This window comes from Neomonachus schauinslandi, chromosome 4 (genome assembly GCF_002201575.2).
Source record: "Neomonachus schauinslandi chromosome 4, ASM220157v2, whole genome shotgun sequence".
Classification (NCBI taxonomy): domain Eukaryota; kingdom Metazoa; phylum Chordata; class Mammalia; order Carnivora; family Phocidae; genus Neomonachus; species Neomonachus schauinslandi.
This window is the reverse complement of record NC_058406.1, coordinates 167,100,445-167,127,348: the sequence shown is the minus strand read 5'-3', so window position 1 is coordinate 167,127,348 and position 26,904 is coordinate 167,100,445. Positions and strand designations below refer to the sequence as shown.

The following is a 26,904-nucleotide window of genomic DNA, read 5'->3' as shown; positions in this document are numbered from 1 at the left end:
TTGATTCTACATGCAAAATGCACATCTTTCCATCATTACCTTTCTAGTAGAAGCAACCACCATCTGTGGGTTCAACAAAAGCTCCAGTCTCCTGACCAGTTTCTCTACTTCCAGGTGTCACTTAGATCCTCAACTGAGACTATTTTTATAGGCAGCCAGAGAGAGTTTTAAAATATAAATTGTATCATATCACTGTCCTGCTTGAAGCTCTATGCTGACTTCCTATCACACTTGTTGTAAATAATGAGATCCTCGATTTGCCTCCAAGACCATGAATGATCTTGCTCTTGTCTGCCCCTCTGTCTTCATCTCGAGCTGCTGGCCTCCACCCTTCCCACAAGCCCACCTCATTGGCCTTCTTGCCTTCTCTGAAAGGAATTCTCTACACAGAACATTGCATAGTTTTTCCTCCGCCACAGAGCGCTTCCCCTCTTCTACTCCTGTCTTTCTCGTCCTTCATCTCTTAGCCGGAAGATTCCTTCACATTTGCTTTCCCCATATCTCAGTCTTACTTGGGTTTCCACTGTTTCTCTCATGAAGAACATTTTGGGTTTTTTCCTTTATTGAAAGTGTTTATTTGGGTGTTAATTTTTTTAATGTATACTTCCTCACTAAACTGCAACTCTGCGAGCACAGCAACCACATGGGCTGGATTCGCAGCTTATACCCAGCATGTAGCCCCGTGGCTGACATTAGAAGATCATTAATTATTTATTAAGTAAACACTGAACTTTTCTAAATAGAGGCAGCATGAATTTGAATCAGGTGTCTTGGTTCTGGTTTTTGCTCCGCTGATTACTAGCCGTGTGATCTTGAGCAACTCACTTCACTTTTCTGGGCCTGTTTTCTTTAAAATGGGAATGATACCATTCCTCTCCCTCTCTCACAGGAGAAATCCATTCATTCATTTAGCAACACTTTAGTGAACCTTACCAACTGCTGAGCTCTGGAGTTACTCAATTAAATGAAAGCCACATTCTCTTCATTAAAGAGCTCAGAGTTTAGAAGAGAAGACAGGCATGTGAAGAAATTCATGATTATAGTAAGTGTAATGATAGAAGCCCACCTGAGGCAAATCTTTATGTAATCTGTATGTTTAATTTGAAAGAAATGTGTTGAGTCAGATACTGTGCTAGGCACTTTCAAATGCACTACCTAATTTAACTTTCACATAGAAAACTCCAAGTGACCAAAATCATTATTCCCATTTTACAGATGAGGAAACTGTGATTCAGTGGCATTAAGTAAGCTGTCCAAGTGCATAGCACCCACGGTATAGAGGCACCAGGCTTCAAACCCAAATATTCTACTACAAGTTCAGGTCCCTTCCCCCAGAAATTAACATGATTGAAGTATGAGTTACTAACTGCATTATTGCTAGAAGAATGAACTAACAATGAACTAAATATTTTATAACCAAATCTAAGTCAGAAGGAAAAAATCATACCAAAGAGTCTCACTTTTTTCCTTCAACTTCCTCTGTTTCTCCAACTTAGAGTCCATTTTGATTATCATTTATAACTGATTGTAAAGAGTTTGTTATTGATTATAGCATGTTTTTATTTGTGCCCACAGTGGACAAACTATTAGTTACAATGATAATTTGAAACCTTTTGAGGTTGGAGAACCCTCATACATGGCCATTTGGTCCCAGAACACCGGCTCTAGCACACTTGGAGAAAACCCAAGTTGACCTTGCTTTGCTTTCTTTCCAAGCAATTCTTGAAATATCTCATTGCAACTTAGGGTTTTTTAGAAAAAAATATCAATTTGAAATTACTTTAAATATCTGAGACATACATCCTATAATGTGGAATTATAAAAGGGAAATTGAGGGCAGCTAAGTGATCTGAGCATTAACCAGAGGTTGAGAGTAACAGTGAGTAAAGAGGTGTGCTTTTTAAGCATTGATGTTTGTAATTAGCATGGAGGTTTCCATACATTACACCTGTGGGAACAAAGGAGCCACACTGCTGATCATAGGCTCACCTGTGGCTACTTCTCAGTTTTAGGACTGATCATCATCATCATCCATTGCTAACTTCTATTGAAAGCTGCTTATGTGTCAGGCACTGTGCTAAGTGCTTTCGTGTATCATCTCATTTATTCTTTATAAATATTTCTATGACAGAGGTACTTTATCATACTCACTGTTAAGATGGAAAAATGAACACTTAAATCAGGTTAAGTAATTTGCTTAATGTAGGGTGTTCTGTAAGTGGTAGAGATGTGATTCGCACCCAAGCATCCGACTCCATGGGTTATGCCCTTAATCATCATAAAGCCATTTGTCCATGCTGTCGGGGGCACCCAGTACCCCTTCCCCTTGTGCTGCCACTCTACAGCAGTGATCAAACTCAGCATGAATTCCCTCCCTTCTCTCATTCTGTTCTTCCCATCTTCTTCCTGCTCTAGCATTATAATCTCTGAGATGAAAGAATAAGAGAAGAAAGCTGTTATCCATTATGTCTCAAGTCGTACAATCCTTAGCACCATCACCAGCCTGGACTATTAGATGGCTCTTGCAAGCCTGCAGATCTTTGTGCAAAGTCAAGGTATTGACATTACAGACATGGTAAAGCCAGTTAGTTCAAATGTATGTGACAAGGCAACATGGGACTGTTACCCTTACGGTCTGCCACATTCTCTACTTGGGTTTCCTTTGACAGATTTTATTGTGACACTGTCCAAATATTTCAGTAGTTTATTAGGCAGTTTCTTAGATGTTGGCACTATGTAAATGAAAAGATATACTTTTGCTTTAAGGACCTTTAAGTAGAGAAGTAGAGACCCTTACTGTAGCACTTAGCACCTTATATTTTACCTGTTGCAAAGGTGAGTTTGCAAGGGGAGCCTGGGGGCACTTGCTGAGAAAGACAGACCTGAGCCAGTCCTTGAAGCCCATCAGAAAAGAAGGGAGGGAAGGCATTAGATGGAGAAGCATGTATGGAGACATGGATAAACAAGACACTGAGAATCTGTTCATGTTGCTTATCTTAATATAACCTTTAGTGATGTAACCTGTTGACCTCAAATTTTGGACTTCAAGCTTGATTAGCTTATTTTTACTCCCTTTTGGAGTACAAAAGAGACCATTATGTAGATATGTATTTTAATTGTTTCTTCAGCATTGAAGCAATGCCAAACAGTATCAATGTTTATGGTCTCGGTTCCCTCAAATTTTGGTTACTTATCAAACAAGGAAACTTCAGTCAACTTTTATTACTAATGAGGCCCCTTAAGTCATACCTCATTTGAAGGGCTATGGTGTTTTACCTCCATGAAGTTTAGTTTCCTCATTTTTAAAATGTAGTTAAGAATGCTTTCCAGGGTGCTTTGTGGATTAAATGGGAAAATGAATGGAAAAAGATCTGACACACAGTAGGTGCTTTTCCCAAAAGTAAATTTTTGGTTGGTTTGCCTTCTCAGCCACCTGAGTCCCATGAACCTTCAATGCTGAGAATTAGTCTGTCTCCTGGAGATTAGCATTCTGAGAATCCGTTGGAAGCAAACATCTAGATAAATGGTTCTCAACTAAGGGGATTTTGCCCTCCAGCAGACATTTGCCAGAACTCTCAAGACATTTTTGACTGGCACAGCTGGGAGCAGGTGCTACTGGCATCTAGCAAGTAGAAGAAGCCAGAGGCTCTGCAAAACATCCTACAATGCCCAGGACACCCCCTACCCCTAGCAACAAAGAATTATCCAGCCTTGAATGTCAATACTGCCAAAATAGACTAAGCAGATGAGTTCCACTCTACTTGCATATCTTGTTGATAGCTTTTGAAACTTGGCATGTCATAAGTAGAATTTCCTTTTGCTTGTTACCCCTCATTCCTGATAAAGGATTCTTGCTCTACCATTAGGGTCCCATCCTTTCAGGGAACCCCATCAGTTTTGGAGTGAGCTCCTTACCTTTCTTTCTAAAAGTGGCAACAGTATTTTCTATTTGCTTACTTTCTTGAGTACTTAATCAGGACAACATAGGAGAGGGTATCACATCATCCCCAGTTTACCAGTTAAGAAACGGAAGCCTAAAAAGGTGAATCATCACAGAGCAATAACCAGGTAGCTAATAACTGGTTAATCCAACCCTGACTTTCAAGATCTTATGGTCCTCATGGTCATAGCTACAGGTTTTATCACATAATTGCTTTAAGGCTCTTTAATGTTAGCTGATCTTACATCACAGGTAATTTTCATCTCCCTGAAGGCAGAAGTACTGTTTCCATGTCTTCTGTTGAATGTATCTGGACTGGGGAGAATACTCACTTGTTAATTTTTCTACTAAAAAAAAAAATCCCTGATGCTAATAAAGTTAAGCATTTAGAAGTTTAAGAAAAAACAAATCCCTAAGCATCAGGAAGAGAGAGTCGAAGTAGCTTTAAAACTTTTCTTTAAGCATTACTTTGACTATGAGTCACTAGTTTAAATTAATTCACATGGAGAAGCCAGCATGCCTAGTGCCCGTTTCCAGCATAAGAACATTCTACATGCTTGGCTGTTATGGCCATGAGCAGAATATCAAGGGCTGGGAGGACACTTGTCAATAGACATCTCACATGCTTCTTGGCAATTAACTTTAAAAGATACCTAATGCACAGTGGGTTGCTCACCTAGTGACACTCAATTAACAGAGAATCCCAAAACAATGCATACAAATGCTAATAAATAAAAGCAAACATACCAAGAGGTTCAGTCTACCTATCAAAAACAGAAAAGACCTTGAAGGTTGTTTATGAAATCATAAATCTTCAGCTCTTGTCTCTGTTATGTTGGTACTAGATTTCTTTGCTTGAAAAATCTGCTCTGAGGTAGAAGGGAAGTAATTACTGAGTCTTCCAAGGGACTAAAACAGAATTCCCAAACAAAACGTTTTAGGGGTTTCTTAAATTAATTTTTGGAGGGGATTTGGTAACTCTGTGTACTACCAACAACATAAAAGGATTTAACCTTTAATTTACTGTTTGGAAGGTGTGTATTCCTTCTTGGAGGGCTAAAGAATCATGCAAGGCCACATTTTCACTCTGTTTGAAAAGCATCATAATTTCTTTCTGAATTTATATTTCAGATGGGGAATAACATTATTCCAGTTTCTTCCTATTAACATCATCACCTGAATATATTCAACCAAAAAACTAGATTGTTAGGAGGGGGTTGGGAGGATGGGATAACTGGGTGATGGGCATTAAGGAGGGCACGTGATGTAATGAGCACTGGGTGTTAAATACAACTGAACTCTACCTGAACAATCACTGAACTCTACCTCTGGAATTATTAATACATTATATGTTAATCGAATTTAAATAAAGTTAAACTAAAAAAAACTAGATTGTCTAAAACAGTCTTTTTACCCCAGACTGGTTAAAAACAACAAAACAAAACAACCAATGTGTCCAGTTCCCATCAGTATGGTAAATTACTTACAGTAACTACAGTACAAATAAATGTCCATGAATCCTTCTCTTAGCCTTCAATTAATGGCTAACCATTCTTAATGTAACCAAGTGAGTGACCAGGCTTGGCAGTGGGCTGTGCTCTCAGGTAGACGTGAGAAGAGATTTATTGGTCTTGGAAGGTTTTGCACACATTCTTGCCAGCAAATGAGGCAATAGGTTGGCTGACCTCAGAGTCCTTGTTAACTCTGGTATTGGTGGTTCACAGTCACCTTTAGGAAATCAAGCACTGGGGTGGGGGTTACTTAAGAAGATGGATTTGCAGGACACATCCAAGTTATAAAAAAACAGGGCCGGTTCACCTCTCTTCAGCTCCCCTTGGTCTTGGGTTAGCTGTTAATTTGGAATAGTCTGTGGAGAATGGAATACCCAAACTTGAAGTCTGTTCCTAAAGTCTGATGAAACCCTGAAGGTGAGGTTTCTGAATCACTTTCCATTGCAAGTGGGAGGGACAAGAGGGAGGGAGGGTTAAAAGTCAGATATTGCAAGTGGTAACTTGTGAGCCAAATAGGACCCATATACATGAATTGTTTGGCTCTCATAGTACGGAAAAAAACAGGCAAATTTTAAATTGGGAGGCTTCATAAAACTTTTGGATTTTCAGTTGTTCTTAACTTAAAAATAGTAGAAGTAGCAACACTCAGCCTGTATTGTAGCATAGCAAAAATGGGTTGGAATTGCTCATTTTAGAAAATTAAAGTCCACCTACTCCGTGTTGTCCCTTAGAGTGGTTCTCTTTACACATTTGACAACATTTGAGTTTGCAACCTCCAGTCATAAATTGGATAAGGATTTGCCCCAGGTGCATTAGAAATATGCAGTCAGATTTAAGGTGTATTCCAAACAATTTGTAAGGAATAAAAATTAAAATACCAAAATTTGCCAATGATTAACTTTTTGAAAGCCAATTATTATAGGATAGGTTCATATCATTCTTATATACACCATGCTGGGCTTTCTTGAAAATAGGAATAAGAGAGATGGTGCAGTGCCTCAACCAAGCATCACACATGAGCTTGGACCTGTAAGTCAAGATTCCCTTGGAAGCAAATGGTGTAAATGAGCTCAGCTTGCTAACCTGCCCCACCCCAATATTGCGTTACATAAATGAGAAGCCCAGGCGTATCTGACTTCAGGCAAGGCTGTATTCAGGAAATCCCCTATTGTTATCTTCCTTCCTCACTCCCCTTTTTTCTTTTTCCCTCAGCTCTGCTCCCTCTGTTGGCTTTATTCTCTAGCAAATTCTCTCCATACGTTGGCAAAGATAGCCACTGACAGCAAGTCTAGGCTCATATTGTCCCTTGGGACATGATCTAAGAAAGAAAGAGAACTTCTCTCTTAGAAACCATGGCAATTCTAGCAAATTTTAGCAATTCTAATGAATTCTAGTGAACACCCAGCATTAATTTAACCAATATTTATTTATTTTTTAATTTATTCATTTGAGAGAGAGAGAGAGCACACGTGTGCATTCATGAATGGTGTGAGGGGACAGAAGGAGAGACTCTTCAGGCAGACTCCCTGCTGAGTGCAGAGCCCAATGAGGGACTTGATTCAAGACTCGATCTCATGACCCATGAGATCATAAGCTGAGCCAAAACCAAGAGTCAGATGCTAAACTGACTGAGCCACCCAGGCACCCCTAACCAATATACATTTAGTGCCTACTTTGAGTTAGGCTCCAGCTAGGTGCTTGGAAACATCCATGAAACCCTGCTGTTATGGATCTTACATTATGGGAGGAGGTGGAAGGGAATCAGAAAATGAAAAATAAACATAATCAAGAACATTATATGGTACTTTAGAAGTAAAAAGTACCACAGGGATTTTTTTTTTAATTATTAAAAGGCCCATTGGGTGAGGAGAACCAGCTCCCAAAAGTCAAGAGAGATTCTTTTATCAGAAATGAGCAGGGATACAATGTAGGCAAAAATAAGGTATTCATAATATTAGTCCTGTAAATGGGAGTGTTTTGCAACTGTGCATATCATCCCTTAGTGTTTCCTATGTGCTACTTTGGGGTGGACAGAGAAAGAAAGTAAGACTGGCTCCTCTATAGGGTAGAACATCATGAAATGGCATGACCCTGCATGATGTGCTTCTGCCTCATGCTTCACACGTAACAATATCAAGTTTCTTGGAGTTCCCTAAATGCATCTTTTGGTTCTCAGATCCCTGTCTTAGCCTATGCTGTTCCCTGTGCCTTGAATGCCCTTCTCCCTTCTCCTCACCATCTTGGCTTTTTTTGTTACTGTTGTTCAAGGACCCCAGCCAAGTTAGGTGCCCCTCCTGTGGGCTCTCAAAGAACCTGTGCTTGTCCCTCTGGCAGGGAAATCATCTTATCTTTCTCTTTCTAGCTCCTAGTGGTCTATCCAGTTCATGGTACAGACATAGATAATCTGTATGAGGGAGAAGATGAATCTGTTTAATGGCTGCTCTCAAAGACTACTCAGTCCCCTGTGATACTCTACTGAGTAAAGACCAAAGAATGAAGGTCATCACAGCCTTGAGTATTGTGAAGTTATGCCAGTGTTTGCACTGCTTGCCTTTATGTCATCAGATATGATGACCTTTCTCTGATCCTCATCCTCTCACCTGCCTTGTGGGTCTGCCTACACAAGAATCAGCAGACATGGGCTTGGGGACACATAAGGTCTGTTTGAAGAATTGTTGGGCAGCAGTTGAGGGGGTGGTTAAGAGCATGGTCTTTATGTATATTGGTATCCCAGCTCTGCAGCTTAGTGCCTATAGGACCTTCAGCTGAGTATAGTCACTCTTAATCAGGTATAGATATAGTATCTTCAGAGAATTGTTGAAAGTAAGGTTATCCATGTCAAACTCTCCAATGCTTAACTCAGTGTCTGTTCAATAAATATTTGCTATCATGATCATTGCTATGAGGAGGAGAAAGCATTCTCAGCCAGCCAAAGAACTATAGGACCCATATTGCATGATCTTAGTGGTTTCAGTTTGCAAAGGGCATGTGTATGTTTTATGTCAATTAATCCTCAGTCACCCTGTAAAATAGTGTCATTTTCATCCCCATTGCAGAGATGAGAAAGCTAAGACCTCACGTATGTTTTCCTGAGCATTTATCTAAACCTTTTAGCTTTTGCCATTCTACCTCTCTCCCTATTTGCTCCAGATAATCCAACTCTGGAATGAGGAGGAGATGGAGATATGAGGGTTGGGCTATGGGACACTGGCTGTATGTCTGGCACTCATCACTCTGTTGCTCTTGACCAGCCAAGAGTGGGGTAGAGCCAGGAACATCTACCTGGTGCATGACACAGGCCTTTACCTGAGAGCAGGTTTGGAGCTAGCCCAGGGTACAAATGGCTCTTTCACGGGGGAACTGTAAGTGACCTCTGTTTCTAGCAGAAAAGAGCCCTGTGTTCCAGCCTCTTCTCTGGGAAGAATGGCGGTCCCCAACCACTTATAGCGGCACTGAGACTTCCCAGTAGGGTAGGGCCCGAAGCCACATCCCTCGAACCCCCCTGCCAAGCTTACCCAGAAATTTCCCCTTGTGCCTTACAGCATACAGTCGCCCATCTTGAGAAGCTGTGACAGGACTTCTGTTACAATTCTCTGAGCAGAAGGTAGGGAACACCTGAACTAGAGACCAAAGCCCAGACTGGGCCTGAAGGTCAGAAATGCATGTCTAGACCTAAGTCTTCCCCCTCCTTTTCCTGTGTGGCTTTAGTCAGCTCCCCGTCTCTGGGCCTCACTTCTCTATGAGGAACACGACGACGAATCCTGTGCCAGACTCTGAAATCTCCAAGATTCCTTCCAGCTTGGAGCAGGCTGCATGACGGCCACCCAGAGATAGGAACTGGTAGGAACTGGTAGGAACTTCTTCCTTATAAGGAAGAAGGGTCTTCGAAGATGTGGTCATCACAGGAAGCCGTTATCCAGGATTATCTCAGCGGGCCCTACATCACATCCCAAGCGTGCTTCCGAGAGAGAGGCAGAGTGAGAGTACACACACAGAAGAGAAGAAGAGGAGGTGAAACGAGGATACGCAGATCAGAGTGGCACGGCCGCCAGCAAGCGAATGCAGGCAGCCAGCAGAAGCAGCAAAGTGCAAGAACGGATTCTCCCCTTCAGCTTCCAGGGGGAGTGTGACCCTGCCCACACCTTGATTTCAGCCCAGGGAAACTGCTGTTGGACTTCTGGCTTCCAGAAGTACGTGGAATACATTTCTATTTTTTTAAGTCCCCGTGTTTGCCCCCCACTTCTAGGTATCAGTTTGTCACCGCAACTGTAGGAAACAAATACACAGCCCTCTGTGTCCAGGGCCCCTCGTCCGTTCTTGCTGCCCGTCTGCCCATCGAGCCTTGCAGTCTCTCTTGGTTGCCTGTTCAAAAGCAGAACGAGACACTTGTCTTTCTTGAAACCTGCGGGAAGGCAAAGTACTCATTTAGCGTCAAGTTCTGTGTTCCTTTCAACTTGGCATCTGCGGTCCCCACCAACACAATACAGCCTCCACCCTCTGCTATTTTCAGTTTCTCGTCGTCCTGGGAGTCGGTTTCCAGCCAAGTCTCTTACATCAGGAAAAACAGTCAGTTAATGACCTTGAGATCATCAGTATGTGAGTAAAGAAGAGAACATTCATTTAGTAGCACTAAGTGTATTCATTCAATAAATATTTGAGCATTACATGCAAGCATAGGGACAGTGACAGCAGGGAAGCTGACAGGACAGATACTGATTCCTATGCCACATTGTGGTAAATCACACTTGATAAAGTTTTTATGTCTATGCTCAAGCTTATATTGCAGCAAAGTACTAATTTTCCAGGCCCGTTAGCAGAGCATCAGACCCGTGTTTCTGCTGGGCAAACTTTCTCATTGCCTGTTGCCTGGCTTGAACTTCTGCAGAGGGTCCTGAGAAAGCATCTTTGGCACTGAGGACCATTGTTGGGGACAAAGCAGTACAGAGCTTGGGTCATTACTGGTCCCTCGTATTTCTCTAAATTCCACCGGGATGTGCCCCCTGTGCTCCCCTTACCCCAGTCAGCTCAGAGCTTTGGGATTTGAGAAGAAAGTTGAAGAACTAAAAGCACTATGGGGGAGAAGGAAGAATATTTGAATCCTCCTTTGTTTAGTTCTGTTCTTTCCGTTACTTCTCTGTATCCCAAGTGACCTCAAGAGAAAAAAATAGCACTCCTACTACCATGATTTCCTGTGCCTCCAACCCAGCGGAGTGGGGACTCAGCTTCCTGCACTGAAATGGTGCCCCCGACCCTTGGTGGCTCTGGTTGAAAAACCCGATCATCTCTGAGGTCTGCCTTTTTTTCACCCCCCACTTCTAGGTATCACAGTTCAGAATTCTGCTTCTTACGACTTCTTCCCCTCCACCCACACCCGAGGCACCAGCCCCTCCTGCTTTGACTACCGTGGCCATGTGCTGACTCCTCCCACTGCTCCTTACCTCCCCACCTCCACACCCTCAGTCCGTTCACACAGGGACCAGAGGGATTCTTTTAATACATAAGATCACACCCACATCATCCCTTGCTTAAAATTTCCCATGCTCAGAATAAAATCCAAAGTCCTCACCAAGGCCTAGCAGGCCCTGTATGATCTGGCACCTGCCTTCTTTCAGACCTCCTTTCTTATCATTCTCTTGTCTCCTCGGCCCTCGTGACACTAGCCTTCCTGCCGTTCCGCTCATTACTTTGACATTTCTGGATGTTCCGGGGTCACCTGTGGAAGGAGGCCTTGCCTCACCACCCAAACTACAAAATGCCATCCTTCCGGGAGGGGTCCCTGTCTGCCGCTGCATACCAGTTCATTTGTAAATTATCCATCTCTGGCACTAATTGGTAAGCTCCATGAAGACAGAAAAGACGACTCCTCTCCACAGCCTCAGTACCCAGAATAGTGTCGGGCATACAGTGGCGCTCAATACGTGCTTGATAAAGGAAAGAGTCAAAGGTCAGCATATGATCAATGCGGAGGACTTTAAGCTTCTTCCAACTCTAAGAATCTATGAGTCTGTGAAGGCCGAGCAGCCTGGATTAGCTAAATACCATTTATAAGCAGGTTGGAGTATCAGGATACTTAGTTGGTGCGCCTCTTCTGAGACTGAATTGATTTTTCTCTTCTGGACTCCTCCCTATGAGGACCGCTGAGTGCAGAGCAAGGTGCCCAAGGCCCTCTCTGGAGAAAAGGCAGGGAATGCAAAAGCCATCACAGCGTGCCTCTGGTCTCTGTCTGCAGTAGTGGTCTCCTTCTTCATCCACGTGGTTGCTGGACTTTCAAAAAAATCTTTCCTTTATCCAGTGGTCTTGGTCTGACTACCTGTTACTTCTGAAGTCCTAGGTTAAATGTTCTTTACTCAGTGACAGTTTCCTGGTACCCAGACTAGGTTAGGTCATGCAGTTCTGTGATCTGTGTTTGCCCTTTCTTAGCACACATCACATGCCTGTCAACATTTATCATTAGCTGCCTGCCTTGCCATTCTGAAGGCACCAAGATTGACCCTGTCTGTCCTATTCATCATCATACTCCAGGGGAATAACAAAGTGACAGGGACACAGTAGGTGCTCAATAAGTGTTTGTAGAATTAACAATTGGATTTTTATGCTAAACAACAAAAAGTGACAACATAAATTGCAAAAAAAAAGAAAAAATGTGATTGATGATTGACTAATCACTTCCCCAACACCAGCATCAAAAGCATCACCACCCTTATTTGGACACTATTTTGTGGTCAGCAGTAGGTGGTGGGATAGGAAATTAATGGGACATTTGCTGCTGGGAATGATCTAATTGAGCAGATTTTTCAGAAGCATGGACCTGGGTGGCTCTGTAGGAACCATCCAAGGAAGACAGTGAATCAGATTTTGTTCATCCCATATTCGGTGTGCATGCAGATCATGATCTTTTCTAGAAGTTGTTTTTTCAGGAAGTTCTATACAATTTCCCCATAATCTCTCTTCTTGTAGTCTGAGCCCTTCATTTTCCTCCCAAGGAAGATAAAGCACAACTGAAGATATAGTAGGAAGAATTAGGAAAGGCTCTCCTGTTTTGAATATTTTTCAACTTCTCAATTTTCCTTTCTACAAAATGGAAATAATATTTATTTTCTCAGGATTTGGATAACAATAGTTTGAATAGCTGAGTGTTTAGCATGTGAAATGTTTGATAAGCACAATTGTTTGCCCCACATAGTCTAAAATGCACAGATTTTACAACTAATAGAATTTTGTAACTTGCATTTTCAGAGCTAAAGCTATTAACCCACCCAAGTAGGGAATAACATTCTAATAGGGCTTATGGATCCACACTTTGACCAGTCAGGTACATTAATGGAAAGGCTGAGGCTAGAGGTTCTCAGGGGGCCACCAGACAGAGAAGCTGAGCCATGCACACTGGAACAACATCCTCATCATGACTTACCAGCACCGTACTCTAGAGACAGACCAGCCAACTTACAATGACCCAGCTCCCGTGTGTCTTCCCAGAGCCTCAGCAGCACCAGCTCCCAAATGGCACAGCTTATGAAACCATAGCTCAATTAATGGGGAACAGAAAGGAGGATGGGTGATCTATATTTTGGTGTTGAGAGGGATTTAGATCATCTGAACTTCAGGGAGCTTTTTATGTAGTAGTTGTAAGTTGAGAGCATGTATGAAGAGCTGGATGTCTTATTTGAAAGTGGATTATCCACATAAAGGATACCAAATCCCATTCTTTTATTTCCTGAATGAAAGTTCAGGACCAAGGTTTGACGGTGAGGAGAGCATTTGAAGGCAGGGCTGTCCTGGCCTGGAACTCAGGTTCACCACTCCTTAGCTCTCTACCTTTGAGATGCCACTGCCCAGAAATTAGGAAAGGGAATCTAAAGCCATCGGTTGATTTTTTAAAAGTATGTTAAATTTCAATCAAAAGGTCAACTGCTGCTATAACAAATGATCACATACTTAGAGGCATAAAGCCACTCAAATTTACTGTGTTATAGTTGTAGAGATCAGAAGTCCAAAATGGGTCTTATGGAAAATCAAGATGTTGGCAGAGATGCTTCCTGATGGGAGAGTAGGAGAGAGAATCCACGTCCTTGTCTTTTCCAGCTTCTAGAAGCCTGAATTCCTTGGCCTGTGGCCACCTCACTCTGACCTCTGCTTCCACTGTCCCATCTCTCTCTGTGGCTCTCCTGCCTCTTTCCCTTATAGATCCCTGCGTGATTAGATTAGACCCACCTGGATAATGCCAGGTAATCTCCCATCTTAAGACCCTTCACATACACCTTCGAAGTCCCTTTTGTCATGTAAGGTAACATGTTCACAGGTATCAGAGAAGAGGGCATGGGCATCTTTGGAGGGGAGGATGTCATTCTGTCTATCACAGGAGACAACCAGAACTGCTTGGAGGCTCTGTATCTTCTTTCCTTCCTTTCTCATGGCCACCACAACCTGCCCGGTGTTGTCAGCTATGGCCACCTAGGATTCCTTTTCCCTGCCTCTTCTTCCTCTTCCAGATGTAGCTTTTGCTGAAGCTTCAGACCACCACAGCTCACTGCACTCACTTCCTTGCCAGGCCCTGGTCCCAAGCCAAGTCTGTATTGGTGTAGTTCTTATCAGTGCTGCCTGTCAAATATTTCTCTCCCCCTTCCCCCACTGGATGCACAATTCATATGTGAACGCTGTGTGGGCGGGAAGGTTCATGTGATTAGTTCTGGCCGATGATTTGTAAATGACCTCTAGGCTATGATGCCATGAGACCTTTTAACACCTTCTCTTTTCCCTTCGGTACAATAATCAGCAATGTTCAAGGTTGATGTGTATAGGACACAGGAAATAAACCTTATTGTAGCCACCCCCATATCTGGGGATCATTTGTTACTGTAACATGTTATGTAACTTATCCCAGCTGGTGCATTTAGCAAGGGTTAATGGGAGGTAAAAGAGAAGAGCAAACAGCACAGATCGCTCCTACCTGATTCTATTTGCCTGTCTCTATTCACAGGCCACATACACTTCCCTATATCTCTGATGAAAATGTCCGTTAACCCCATCTCCTGGCTGGTGGGTGTCTGTTCTGAGGAAGTAAAAAATTTACTTTCTGAAGTATATGTGATAATGTACCCAAAGATATACCATTGATCACACATAGTTGACTCTACATCAGTTGAAATGAGAAAGCTCTACAAGTATGGTGATGGGGTTGGGGGGAGAACAGGGTGGTGCTACAGCATTTAACCACAATCATGCTCTTTATTTCTTGTGCTAAGCCCTCGCAATGGAAGTCTGCTTCTTTCAGGGCAAGCACCGAGTGGGAGAGAATTTGGGAATTTGATGGAAACTATAGTAGGAAGGGAATCATGCAGATGTCCTGCGGCAAAGGAAGCCCTGCCAGGCTGGCTGGGGGCCCGGGGTGTCTGCACACCACAGGTACTCACTCCCAGAGCCACCTTGTTTGGCAGTCATTAGATGCCCTCCCTCAGCCTGCTCCCCTCACCCACAGCGCTGCTGCAGCCCTTGCCTGAGGCCAGAGATTGGGATCAAGGTTTAGCTCCCACCAGCTGGAAATGTAAGTCTAGCGCAGCACTAGGGGGGCAGCAGGCAAATGCCTGCAGGTGACAACGGGAACTTTTACATGCATGTTTCACAGAAACGTTATTGTAACCTGGCTTAGGCATTGGTGAGTTTCTCTATAACCACAGCTACCACATCCCGGTCTTCTGCTAGGCTGTCTGTGCATGAGTTCCTATGGGCCAGCCTCAGGACCTATTGCCCGCCAAAGTGCATTGTTTCTATGGAAACCTGCAATCTGGGTCCAAAATACCCAGGTTAAAATTCTCTTCTTCTATTTGACTCTGTGTGTTTTCAGTGGAGGATGGCCAAAATTAGATAAAAAGAGGGTTTCTTTTCTAAATGTGTGCATTTGCCTTATCCAGATGATCAATTCTTGTCTGTAAGAATAATTGAGGACCCCCTCTCCTAAAGCGTCTGTTTAGAAGGAAACTACTGTTCCGGCAGGATTAGCCAAAAACGAAGATGGAAATCCTCTCCAGCTATTGTTCATTTGCTTTTTCTTTTATTTCTTGAAACCCTGCAGGGCGAGCCCTGCTGAGACTGACGGACAAAAAGCTTGAGCGGATGGGGATCGCACAGGAGAACCTCCGGCAGCATATCTTACAACAGGTGCTCCAGCTGAAGGTGCGCGAAGAAGTCAGAAACCTACAGTTACTCACACAAGGTATCCTGCTGCTGCCTAGTGGGTGGATGGAAGGGGAGGATGGGAAGAAAGAAACCCTTACCATCATGACAAAGGGGAGCCAGGGAGAAACTATTACTGTGTTTTTGTGGAATTTCTTTTATTAAAAAAAAAAAGGCATATAGATTTAGAGGCCACTTCCCCCCTAAAACTTCTCTTTTTCAGAGGTCACTGGGGGAAGGATGCACAAATAAGGGATGAGCAGATGGAATTATCTGATGACCCAATTTCAAGGACATCGCATAGAGTTGTATAGGTTGTGCACTGCACAACCCCAGAGATGTGGATACAATTGCACCCCTAGACTTGTACAGTGCAGCCCAAGCTCTCTTAGTCTGACTACCAAGTCTGAGGGGGCCTCGGAATTTGCATGACTCCATAGTTCATACGATCATGATACAAGTGGGATTTTAGTTGTGTTTCATTTTACTTTGCCTTTCACTGACTAGTGGGAAAAAAACATTTTAAAGGTATGTGTCTGTATATATATGCATATGAACACATACACTCTTGGGAGATTTTTGAGAATGCTATTTAGCATCCTGAAAATAGAATCATTTTTTAAAAATAGACTGTAAAGAATTTAAGCTCAGAAATTATGCCCATATAACTCTAAACAAGAATCATTAATAAATTTGATATGTTAGACCTATGACAGGAAATGACTGAAGAAAACTGGAATTTGAAGAAAACTTTAAGTTGCACTATATGTAACTCATGTGTCTACATAAGATTTGGTTGCTATCAACCTCCACTGGCTATAATCCTTTATTTATTTTATTTTAATGTCCATTACACACCGTTTTAAGTGAAAGGATGATAAAATATGTATTTTTGAGAGCCTGGGGTATTTTTCAATCTATAGAATATTGTAACTGCATGTATACTGATATTGGAGAAATCTGGGTCAGCCAAGTTTCATGTTATTGCATTTAGATTATAACCCAGTAATAGACCATTTGCCTAGAGAAAGTGATGTACTGCCTAAAGATGACTGCTCTAGAAGGATGAATACAGACTTTGAGTGATATGAAAATAGTGTGTTTATTTGATATGCATTATTTGCATTTGTCCCCAGAGGCTTCCAGTGGTAAATTTATAGGTACAAGTACACTGAGTGATTTAAATTTGAATCTGACATACTGATATACTTTTTAGTTTCTTTGAAGAAGTAAATAGAGATTCAAAGATTTATTATAAGAAAGTTCATCCTAGTGCTATTTATAAAACTGAAAAATTATGAACAACCTAAAGGTTCAGCAATATGGAAAGAAACAATTTTGTTTACATTCGTAATGTACAATATAATGCAGTCATTAAATCTTCAAGGAATATATGACAACATGGGGAAGTACTCAAGAAATAAATAGGAAGTGGAAGTGGGGGGGAAAGACCATGTAAAAATTTTTATTTATAGTATGAATCAAATTTCTTAAAAAGAACATATTTTTATATGTACACAGAAAAAGGGATGCCAATGAATGTGCCAGTGTTTTGATAATAGTTCTCTCTAGGTGGCGGGATTGTGGGCGATTTTAATTGTTTTCTTTGTATTTTTTTATATTTTCCAAATTTTCTCATATAAATCTGTATTATGGTTATAATCAGAAAATACATGCACATTTTTTAAGCTTCAATCACGTGCATCATTCTGCAGGTTCTGGTTAGTGTCTTGAGGTTTTCTGTGCTCCTTTGTTTTCCTATGATGATATATAGAAAATGAGACCTAAACTCATCTCGTGTGCCTTAGACTCTTTTTTTTCTCTCTGCTACTGTCAGCCTGCAGTGTGTTTGCTTTGCAAAATCATTTTCTACAGCTTTCATTGCCCTAGATGCATAATATATAAGATTTTTCCTGAGATAGTACTCAAGTCTATTAAGCTAAATATATGTTTGTGTTCTGGGAAGGTAATGCTAAGTTCAGCCTTTTCGATTCAGTTGTCACTTTCTTTAGCTTTGAAAAGCTGTGCATTTTGTATTCTTTCATTCCACTCCCTTTAGAAGAGATCACGTTCACTAGCTCTTGGATATTCTGTCTGCACTCATATTACCTTTTTTATTGCTTGTTCTTTACATGTTAATGTTCAAACTCATTTCATGCCAGGCAGACTTAAGAAAATCTATAGCCTTATTGAAGTGATGGTTTCTTTTTTTAAAAAAAGTGAAACAAAAAAAATGACAAGTTGTTTTTATGACTGATAATAGAAGTTCTAAAGACAGCTGGGGTAGGCTTAAAATATTTTGGGTCTGGGTTTGCTATAATAAAAATTGGAATGCTATTCTACCCAAGTAACGGACTGGCATAACATATATATCATATGGAAATTCACCATGGGGGTGATATGTGATTCAGTATTGAATATTTGATTCTTCATCTCTGCAAATATTAATCAGTAGAAAAATATGCTGAATAAGTCTAAACAAAGATTTTAGAATGCTACTTAGCTTCTGGAAATCCCTGAACATGTTTCTAAAGGAAATAATAGCTAAGCCTACTTTTCCAACTTTCCGATGGCTGTTTTAAAACTGGCCTTAAGCTATTGATTCTGTACCAGTCATTTTCCCACTGTTGGCCAGGAGCCCCATGACAGTAAAAGGACTAAGATGGTCTCAAAAGGACTGGGAAAGCTCCTGCTGACTACTGTGGGTCATCTGAACACAGGGAATATGGAGTTTCTACCCTGCTTTTTCTTATCTCCTCCTTCTGGATGCTGACCCAGAGACAAAAACTATGAGATATTTTAAAAATGTGCATGGTGGATTCATAGTAAATACATCAGTTTATAGGCACTAACAATGAATCATGACAAAAAATTTTTAAAACAGCTCATTATCTAAAGCCAGAACTGTCCTTCAGCTAAAATGCTGGCCTCTGATTTCCCTTCTCTTGTTCACAATGGCCCTGTAACTACCTGACATTTGCAAGAAACAGAAGCCATGTTTGGCCCTGCCTTGGAGACCATTGAGGTGGTTTCTTCCTCCATACAGTCTTTTGGTCTTCTGTGTCCTGTCCATGAGGTAGCCAGGATGTCAGTCTGGTGGACTTGCTAGTTTGCTCATTCCTGCAGAAAACTCACCCATGTGACAGCACCTGCAGTTGTCTTGGGGAATGCAGTACAGAACTGGAAACATCATCATTCTCTCCTGCCTGATTCATGAGAGATGGGAGAAAGGTTCCTTACGTAACACACAGCGGTGGTGCAAAATATCAAATTAATTCATAACCAAGCATATGAGGGGCATCTTTAGCTTTTTTAATAATGGACAGTGTTTGTAGGAAGAAAAAGACCCCAGGGGTACTGAAAGCTGACTGTTTCTCATATGGCTAATGAGTTTTAAATTTGTACTATATACAAATCACTGCACAGTTATCTCGTATCAAGTCCTGACAGTTACCCTACCATGATCAGTGCTTTAGTTAGCCCCAACTTACATACAGGGAAATAGAGGATGAAGAATTTGAGTAACAGACCCAATGTCAGACAGCTAGTAAAGAGCACAGTACAGGTCTGTCTGCCTCAACAGCAGACTTCTATCCATCACCTTTCAGTACCTCTGATACGTCGGATGGGGGTAATAATTCCTATTTCGTGGTAGTGCTGTGATGGTTAAATGAAATTTTATGTGGAAACCATATAGCATAGTTTGTGGCATATTCTATGAAAAGGGGTTGGCAGACTTTTTTCTTTTTTTCTGGAAAGGACCACATGTATGTATTTTAGTCTTTAAGGGCCATGCAGTATCTGTGGCAACTACTACATCACGTAAAAGCAACAACAGATCATCTTAAATGAGTTGAGTATAGCAGGGTACCAATGAAACTTTATTTACAGACATAGCTGGTGGGCCATAGTTGGTGGACGCCTGCGTTACAAGGGCAAAAATGTAAACTTTTAACATCATTATCAAGATTATTTTTTTATTCTTAGTATCTTCACTTTTGAGTTGTAAATGCTTCCCTCATTTCAGGAACATATATATATGTCCTTTTCAATGTCTTCCTTGTATGGATCGTGTAAAAATGTAATCACAACTGTGAGGGTGGGGTTACTTTGGGCAGTAGAAACCAGTATCCAAACTGGAGGATAAAGCAGATGAAGGTAGCAAATGCCACCATCTCCAAATGCCTTTTTAATGAGTGCCTACAAAGTGAAAAAAAAAAAAAAAAAAAGACCACAATTGTTTACCAGGGCCACTTAGAGCTCATTAAACATTAGTGTTTCCCGAAAGACTTCTTCCACATTGTCCAAATATATGTGGCAAAATTTAGTTAAGAATTGCATGACCAGAGGACTTTCCTAGAGCTTCATCTTTTGGAATGACACAAATTAGAAATACTACTTTCTAATCCAAGAAGACTTTTCAGAACCATGTGTACAGATTGGGTATTTTAGTCTAGTCACCCCCACAGTGATACTTCAGCAACTGAAGTAGGCCATCTGATCTGAAATAGGCCATCTGGTCCACCACATTGCTTAAAGAAGGAAGTCTTTGTAGAACATAGCAATAGACTCTTTGAGAAAATTTTTCCAATCTCATTTTACAGTTTTGGGTTCCAAGACCCAAAGAGGATTAGAGAATAGTTCATGGTTACATAGCTGGTTAGTAGCATAACTGAAACTAGATCCCTGTTCTCCTAATTCTCAAACCAGTGTTCTTTTTTCCTTATTGTTTTAAATTAAGGTTTAATTTATATACAGTAAAATGCACCATTTTTAGTGTACAGCTCTGCAGCTTTTGACAAATGCATATAGTTGTGCAACCGCCACCACAGTCAAGAGATTAAATAAAAGTTCTGTAACTCCAAAAAATATTCTCCATGGTGCCTCTTTGTTGTCAACCCCTCTCATTACCCCCAGCCTCTGGCAACCACTGCTGTGTTTTCTGTCCCTTTAGTTTCGTCTTTTCCAGAATGTCGTAAGTGGAATCAGAGAGTCTGACTTCTTTCACTTACTGTGATTCACTGAGACTTAACAGAGCTGTGGTGTATATCACCAGTTCATTCATTTTAATTGCCTCATATTCCACTGGATGGATATCTCACAGTTGGATATACCACATTCTCCAGTTGAGGGACATCTGGGTTGTTTCCAGTCTTGTAAATACTAATAAAACTATTATAAGCATTCATGTATTGGTTTTCGTATAAACATGAGTTTTCATTTCATTGGCTACGTATCTAGAAATTGCTGGGTCGTATCATAATTGTATGATTATTTTCTTAAGAAATTGCCAGGCCAGTATTCTTAAGATAATAAAAGAAGAAAAACAGTGTTAGAGGCTGGCTTTCATACATACAAAAATATTACAAGTTTTCTGAAAACCATTCTATCTTTGTAGAAGTCTTACCTAGCGGTTCCTTGAGTTACCACCATCTTAAGAGGCCCCTATTTTCCTGAGAGTTTCATAAATTGTCTCAAAATAAATAGGTTAAATATGTTTATGATTCACTTGTTCATTTAAAATTTTCTTAGCATCTTAGTTGTCATTAAGAAATACTTTCTTTGCCAGGGTGCCTGGGGGGCTCAGTCGGTTAAGCGTCTGCCTTCGGCTCAGGTCGTGATCTCGTGGTCCTGGGATCGAGCCCTGCATTGGGCTCCCTGCTCAGCAGGAAGCCTGCTTCTCCCTCTCCCGCCTGAAGCTCCCCCTGCTTATACTCACTCTCTCTCTCTTTCTCTCTCTCTTTGTCAAGTAAACAAATAAATAAAATCTTTTTTTCTTTAAGATTTTATTTATTTATTTGACAGAGACAGCAAGAGAGGGAACACAAGCAGGGGGAGAGGGAGAGGGAGAAGCAGGCTTCCCACGGAGCAGGGAGCCCGATGCGGGGCTCGATCCCAGGACCCCAGGATCATGACCTGAGCCGAAGGCAGATGCTTAACGACTGAGCCCCCCATGCACCCCTAAATAAAATCTTTAAAAAATAAAGGAAAGAAATGCTTTCTTTGTCTTTCTTCTGAGGCAGATAATTATAGTAGTATTTCCAGCTCCTGGAAAAGAAAACTTGAGCCAATCCCCAGATTCCCTTTTATGCATATGTGAGGTATGTCTGATGGCCCCTTCTTGTATCTTCCAAATTACACTCTTTGAATTTCCCGGCTCCTCTGTGTCTTTTATTTACTTGTGCCACTGGAGTTACAGATCTGGTGTTCACATGTGTGTTCTCTCCATACTCAGCTCTTCTGCTTTATCATTGGCTAACATTGAGCTTTACCTCCCTGGTGCTCATCTGTTTGCATGAGCGTGATGATGACCCTCTTGGTTCTCCTCCTCTTTTTCCAATGGCTCCTTCTCTAGTTGACAGCAAGCCCCCTTCTTCTATCACTCTCTGAATGTCGATGCCACCTGGGGAATGGGTCCTCTTAGCTCTTCTCATTGTGAATGCTCTCTGGAGAATCACATCCACTGCCATTGTTTTAACCATCCCCTCCTTCATAGTGACTCCCAAATACATCTTAGACTACTATGAAGCTTCAGATCTTTACTTTAATCTCCCTAAAGGGCATGAACTCTGAATATTCTACTGATATCTCAAATTAAAAATGTTCTAAATCAACCCCATTGTCTTTTTCACCATCTCCCCAGCCTATTCTTCCCCCTTTGTTTCTTCTCAAGGTTAATGCCATTACTCATTCCATCACCTAATGTAGAAGGCTCATCTGACCTATGATTACTCCTTCTCCCTTACCACCCATATGTAATCAGTGAACATATCTTCTGAATTCTGCTTGTAAAATGGGTTTCCAGTTTTTCCTGCCTCATGACCATGCTAGCCACTGTGTTAAACCATTCCTCTTAAGCTCCTTCCCAGGCCGTAAGAATGACGTACTAGTTGTTTGATCTCTAGTCTCTACCCTGTCCCATTCATCCACCTTTAATTAACTTCCTACTTCTATTGCCAGACTTAATTTAAATATATTTCTGATGACATTATATCCCTCCTTAAAACATTTGATGGCTCCCAGCTGCCTACAGAATAAAATCCAAAGTTTTTACCATTCCAAAAAAGCCATTCTGGGCATTTCACAGATGTATTAACTTTGGGCAAGTTACTTGTCAGAGATTAAGATTCCTCAGTTGTAAAAATGGGAATAAGACCTATTTCACGGAGTTGTTATGAATATGGTATAATAAAACTCATGAGAGGACCTAGTCTTGATGAGGTATCACCTCTTCTGAGAAGCCTTACCTCATCTCTCAGGCAGAACCAATCATTCTCTCTTCTTCATTGGTAAGCATGTTGTTCACACTAATAATGTATTCATTACATAATATCTATTTAGTATCCATTTATTCTTCCATCCACTGGGCACCAGGGTCTGTGGTGTTAGGGATAGAAAGGAACACTCAATCTAGCAATGAGGATAGAATGTGTATGCCCTTATAGAAATACATAGATGTATAGTAATGCCAAAGAACTGGAACTTAGCCTCACCTGGAAATAGGTGGGATAAAGAAAGACTTGCCAAAGGTGTAATACATGAACTAGATCTTGAATGATATAAATTTTGACAGATGGCTAAGGGCTGGCATGAGGCAGAAGGAAGCGCCTGTACAAAGGCATGGAGGCAAGAGGTCTGTCCATCTCCCCTGTGGAATACGGACAACCTCATTGTCTTCTGATTTTCCTTTGCTTTCCTACCTCCTAGCATAGTACTTAGCAGAGAGTGGATCTTCCAATTATTTTTACTGATTTAAAATTAATTGTTCTCCTTTTCTCTTATTGACTAACTATTCTCAACTTAATCTTCTCAAAGCAATAAATTCAATATCAATTTTTATGGATTCATAATAAAAAAAAGAGTAGCTACAGTGCCATTTTGCATCATCCATGAGCAAAACTGTGCAGAATCTCTTTTATTCTGTTGTGATCTTTTTGTATTATTTTGACTAGTAAAGGTGATGGTGATGGCTCTTAAACAAATACACCTTTCACAAGCGCTCTTAAATATATAAGCCACTCCTTCATTGAGTTGTTTTTCCTACTATTTTCAATTTTAAATTATCTGAGAGATACTGTCAACAACTATAAACTGAGCCTTTTCTCCTAAGACCCCGTGAATTGCCTACTGGCTCATGGTAGATGAGGATCAGGAATCTTATAGGAGTTTGTGGAGATGATTCTTCTGTAATTGGGGACTTTGCTTACCACTTTCTCATCCAGTGTTATTTGATTAGGAGCTGCCAACCACATGTCACCTCTAAGTTGCGTCCAAGATAGCATTTCCTCAATCTGTTACCTTCTTGAGCTTTTCCCCAACATGTTTCATAATCTCCATACTCTGTTATACAAATGGTGTGGCCAGGAATAGTTCTAATTTTATCAAGTATTTGAGCCTTCCGAGAAATTCTCTTTGGTATAGTTTTATATTTAAAGGCCTAAACATAGACTTCTGGGGGGGGCATTATTGAGCTCACACATCAGTATGTCGGTAGGGGTTCACACTGTGCCATGTACACCCTAGTTAGACCCACTCCAATTTCATTTTCATTATGGAAGTCCATTATGGCTGGGTGATTCAAGAAGGTATTTGCAGTGAGGCTTCAAATGGACCCTTCTTATCTGCTGCATTCTTCATGGTAGAAAAATATCTATTCCAACTGCCCCGATGGTCCCTCTAACCAGCAGAAGGGAGAAGTAACCACACATCATTCTTTTAATTTGGACATGTTCTTTCAGGAGTTAACCTTGTCCTTACTTCTGCACAACTCCGTGTTTTTATGGCATTTTTCCATGCTGAAAAGTAACTGTTAAGGATGCCAAATGTTTTGTGTCTGTCTCTGCAGAAATCACCAACCTCAGAATTCTTTACTGTTGACCTCTTTGCATTTCAGTGTTCTAGGTGGAATTAAAAATGTATTTGATATCTTTTGTTTGGACAATTCAAGATGGCCATGTGATTACATTCTTATTTTACCTTGTGGTTTGACTGTGGATTTGAAGGACCTTGAATGACTGATATTGTACTGACATTTGTTTTCCACAAGTAACACTGGGTTCCTTTCTTCAGGGTAAGGCTAGACCCTGCAATTTTGGTTCGAATCTCTTATGGGCCTCATTTAGAAAAGCAGTTGTAATAGGGCAATGGCATGTGGACCTGATGAGAGAATGAAAGCCATTTTCAGGGATGCACTGAGCTGCTTTGGCTTTTCTAAGAAGAAACAGAGAAATATACTATCTGTATACTTTAGAATTTCAGTCCCTAATATTATATATTGCCTACTTTCTCTGTGGCCTTTTTCTCTGGGGCAACCAATTCTCAATGCCTGGAGTAAAATTTCACAAAGGGTAGATATTCAAGATTCTCGTTGCATCCATGTGTCTACCTGCCAATTCCAGAAGGCATCACATACGTAGTCTACACTGTGATTGCTCCAACCTTGTGCCCCAGCCAGGAGACAAAACTCTCCTTCTCTGAAATAACACTTTTGTTATAGTATCCCTTTTTTAATCACTTTATATAGTAGCAATTACACAGCTGCTCATTCAGTAATTCATCCAGAAAACATTTACTGAGATCCTGTCATGTACCCAGCACTCGATGCTGTGTGTCAGGAATACAGGGATGAACATAATAATCCTTGATGTCGAAGTCAAGTGAAAGATACATAACAGAGGTAATCATAGAAGTCAAGGATCATGTAGGAGGTGCATCTAAACCAGAAAGAATATGTCAGGAAAGGTTCCAAGAGGCAGTAACCTCTAAACTGAGCCAGATATTTAGTTAAGGTATGTTAATTTTTGATTTAGTCATCAAGCAAATATAAAATTGCCAAGATGATCAGAGCCTCAGAGAAATATACCATGCTGTAAAACTTTTATTTACTAAGAAATCTGTATTTACTGAGTGCCTGACCTTTACTGGGTGTTGGTAAAATTCAGTAAGAGAGACATGGTTCTCAGATACACGGATTTCACATTACCATGGGGAAGACACTTCCAAACAAATAATCTTTGTAACGCAGTGAATGATCTGAAAGGAGATGTTAATGATGCTTTGGGAGTGAGTAAGCAACAGGACTTCCCTGACTCTGAGTGATCAGGAAAATCTCCCTCAGGAGCTGTAGCAGAGGAGTAGGTGGGGCTTAGGTGCTATGGAAAGAAAATGTCCCAGTTGGAGAGAACAGCCTGTTCTGTGGCCAACATTGAAGAAGGAGCTTGGTGCATCCCAGGAACATGTGGAAGGCCAGAGGAATGCTCATTTGGTTAGAAGGTGGAGAGAGTGAGCAGGAGGGGAGACAGTGGTGGGAAGTAAGATGGGAAAGGGTAAGGGAGTGTGAAGTGAAACCTTCTGTGTTTGCTCTCCTAAGGAATTTAGAGACAGTGGGGGACCACTAAAGGGTTTGAACCAGAGACCCTCCTGATCAGCTTTGTATAACAAAAGAAGAGCAGATACACTGAAGAAGGACAAGACAAGAGGCCAGACTCCAGTGAGGAAGCTCTTGCATTAATCTGTGCAGGAGATGAGGACAGCCTAAAGGAGGGTGGTGGCCAGTGGGAGTGGAGAGAAGTCAACTCAAGAGACGAGGCAATGAGGCAACCCATGATGAAAGAGTGAGCAACAGTGAAGAAGAGGATTGTAAAGGATCATCTTTCACATCTCTGTACCACATTCTCCTCCCCCAAATCCATGCTCTCGGCAGCAGAATTTTCTTCATGCTTCTTCACAACTCTAGATTCCTGGACCTGTGGAATTAGGCTTTCCAGCCCAGGCATTTGTAATTTCCACAGTTTCACCCCGACATGATGCTTATACAGATGAAAGTATGAGTGGTACTGCCCAACACTCTACAGACCCCACATGCACAGTGTACCAGGCACTCTGCCCCTTCACAGCCTGAGTAGGGCTCACTTGGGGTGAATGAGAGTATCTCATATTAAAGACCAAATTGGAGTGGAGCCCATCCTATACTCTCACCTTACCTTGCAGGTGATGCCCTCAGGTCCAAGAAAGAGGCCCACCCCCCCCCCATAGTTCCCAGGTGACGGCCACTGAAATCCTATCTCCCCAATTTCCCCAGGCAGAATGAAATAGGTTCTCTTGGGCAGTCGCCTAGGACAATAAAGAAGGTACTTCACACCAAGACTCCACCATTTCCTGTGCCAGGCAGCGGAAAGGCGAGGCTGTCATGGTAAGACCTCCTCTAAAGATAGAAGGGGGAAGAAGAGAAAGGAAAGTGGTTGCTTCAGCTCTACAAGGAGCAGTTTGGGATTCATATTTGAA

The 26,904-nt window shown here is 41.4% G+C and overlaps 1 protein-coding gene across 1 annotated transcript in view; it reads left to right on the top strand.

Moving 5' to 3' along the window:
- Positions 1 to 26,904, top strand: part of SAMD12 (sterile alpha motif domain containing 12) — a 377,694-nt gene that overhangs the window by 204,192 nt on the left and 146,598 nt on the right. Inside the window, exon 4 of the mRNA XM_021688709.2 lies at positions 15,521 to 15,661. Coding sequence (XP_021544384.2) covers positions 15,521 to 15,661 — 141 coding nt within the window. The remainder of the gene's footprint in view (positions 1 to 15,520; positions 15,662 to 26,904) is intronic.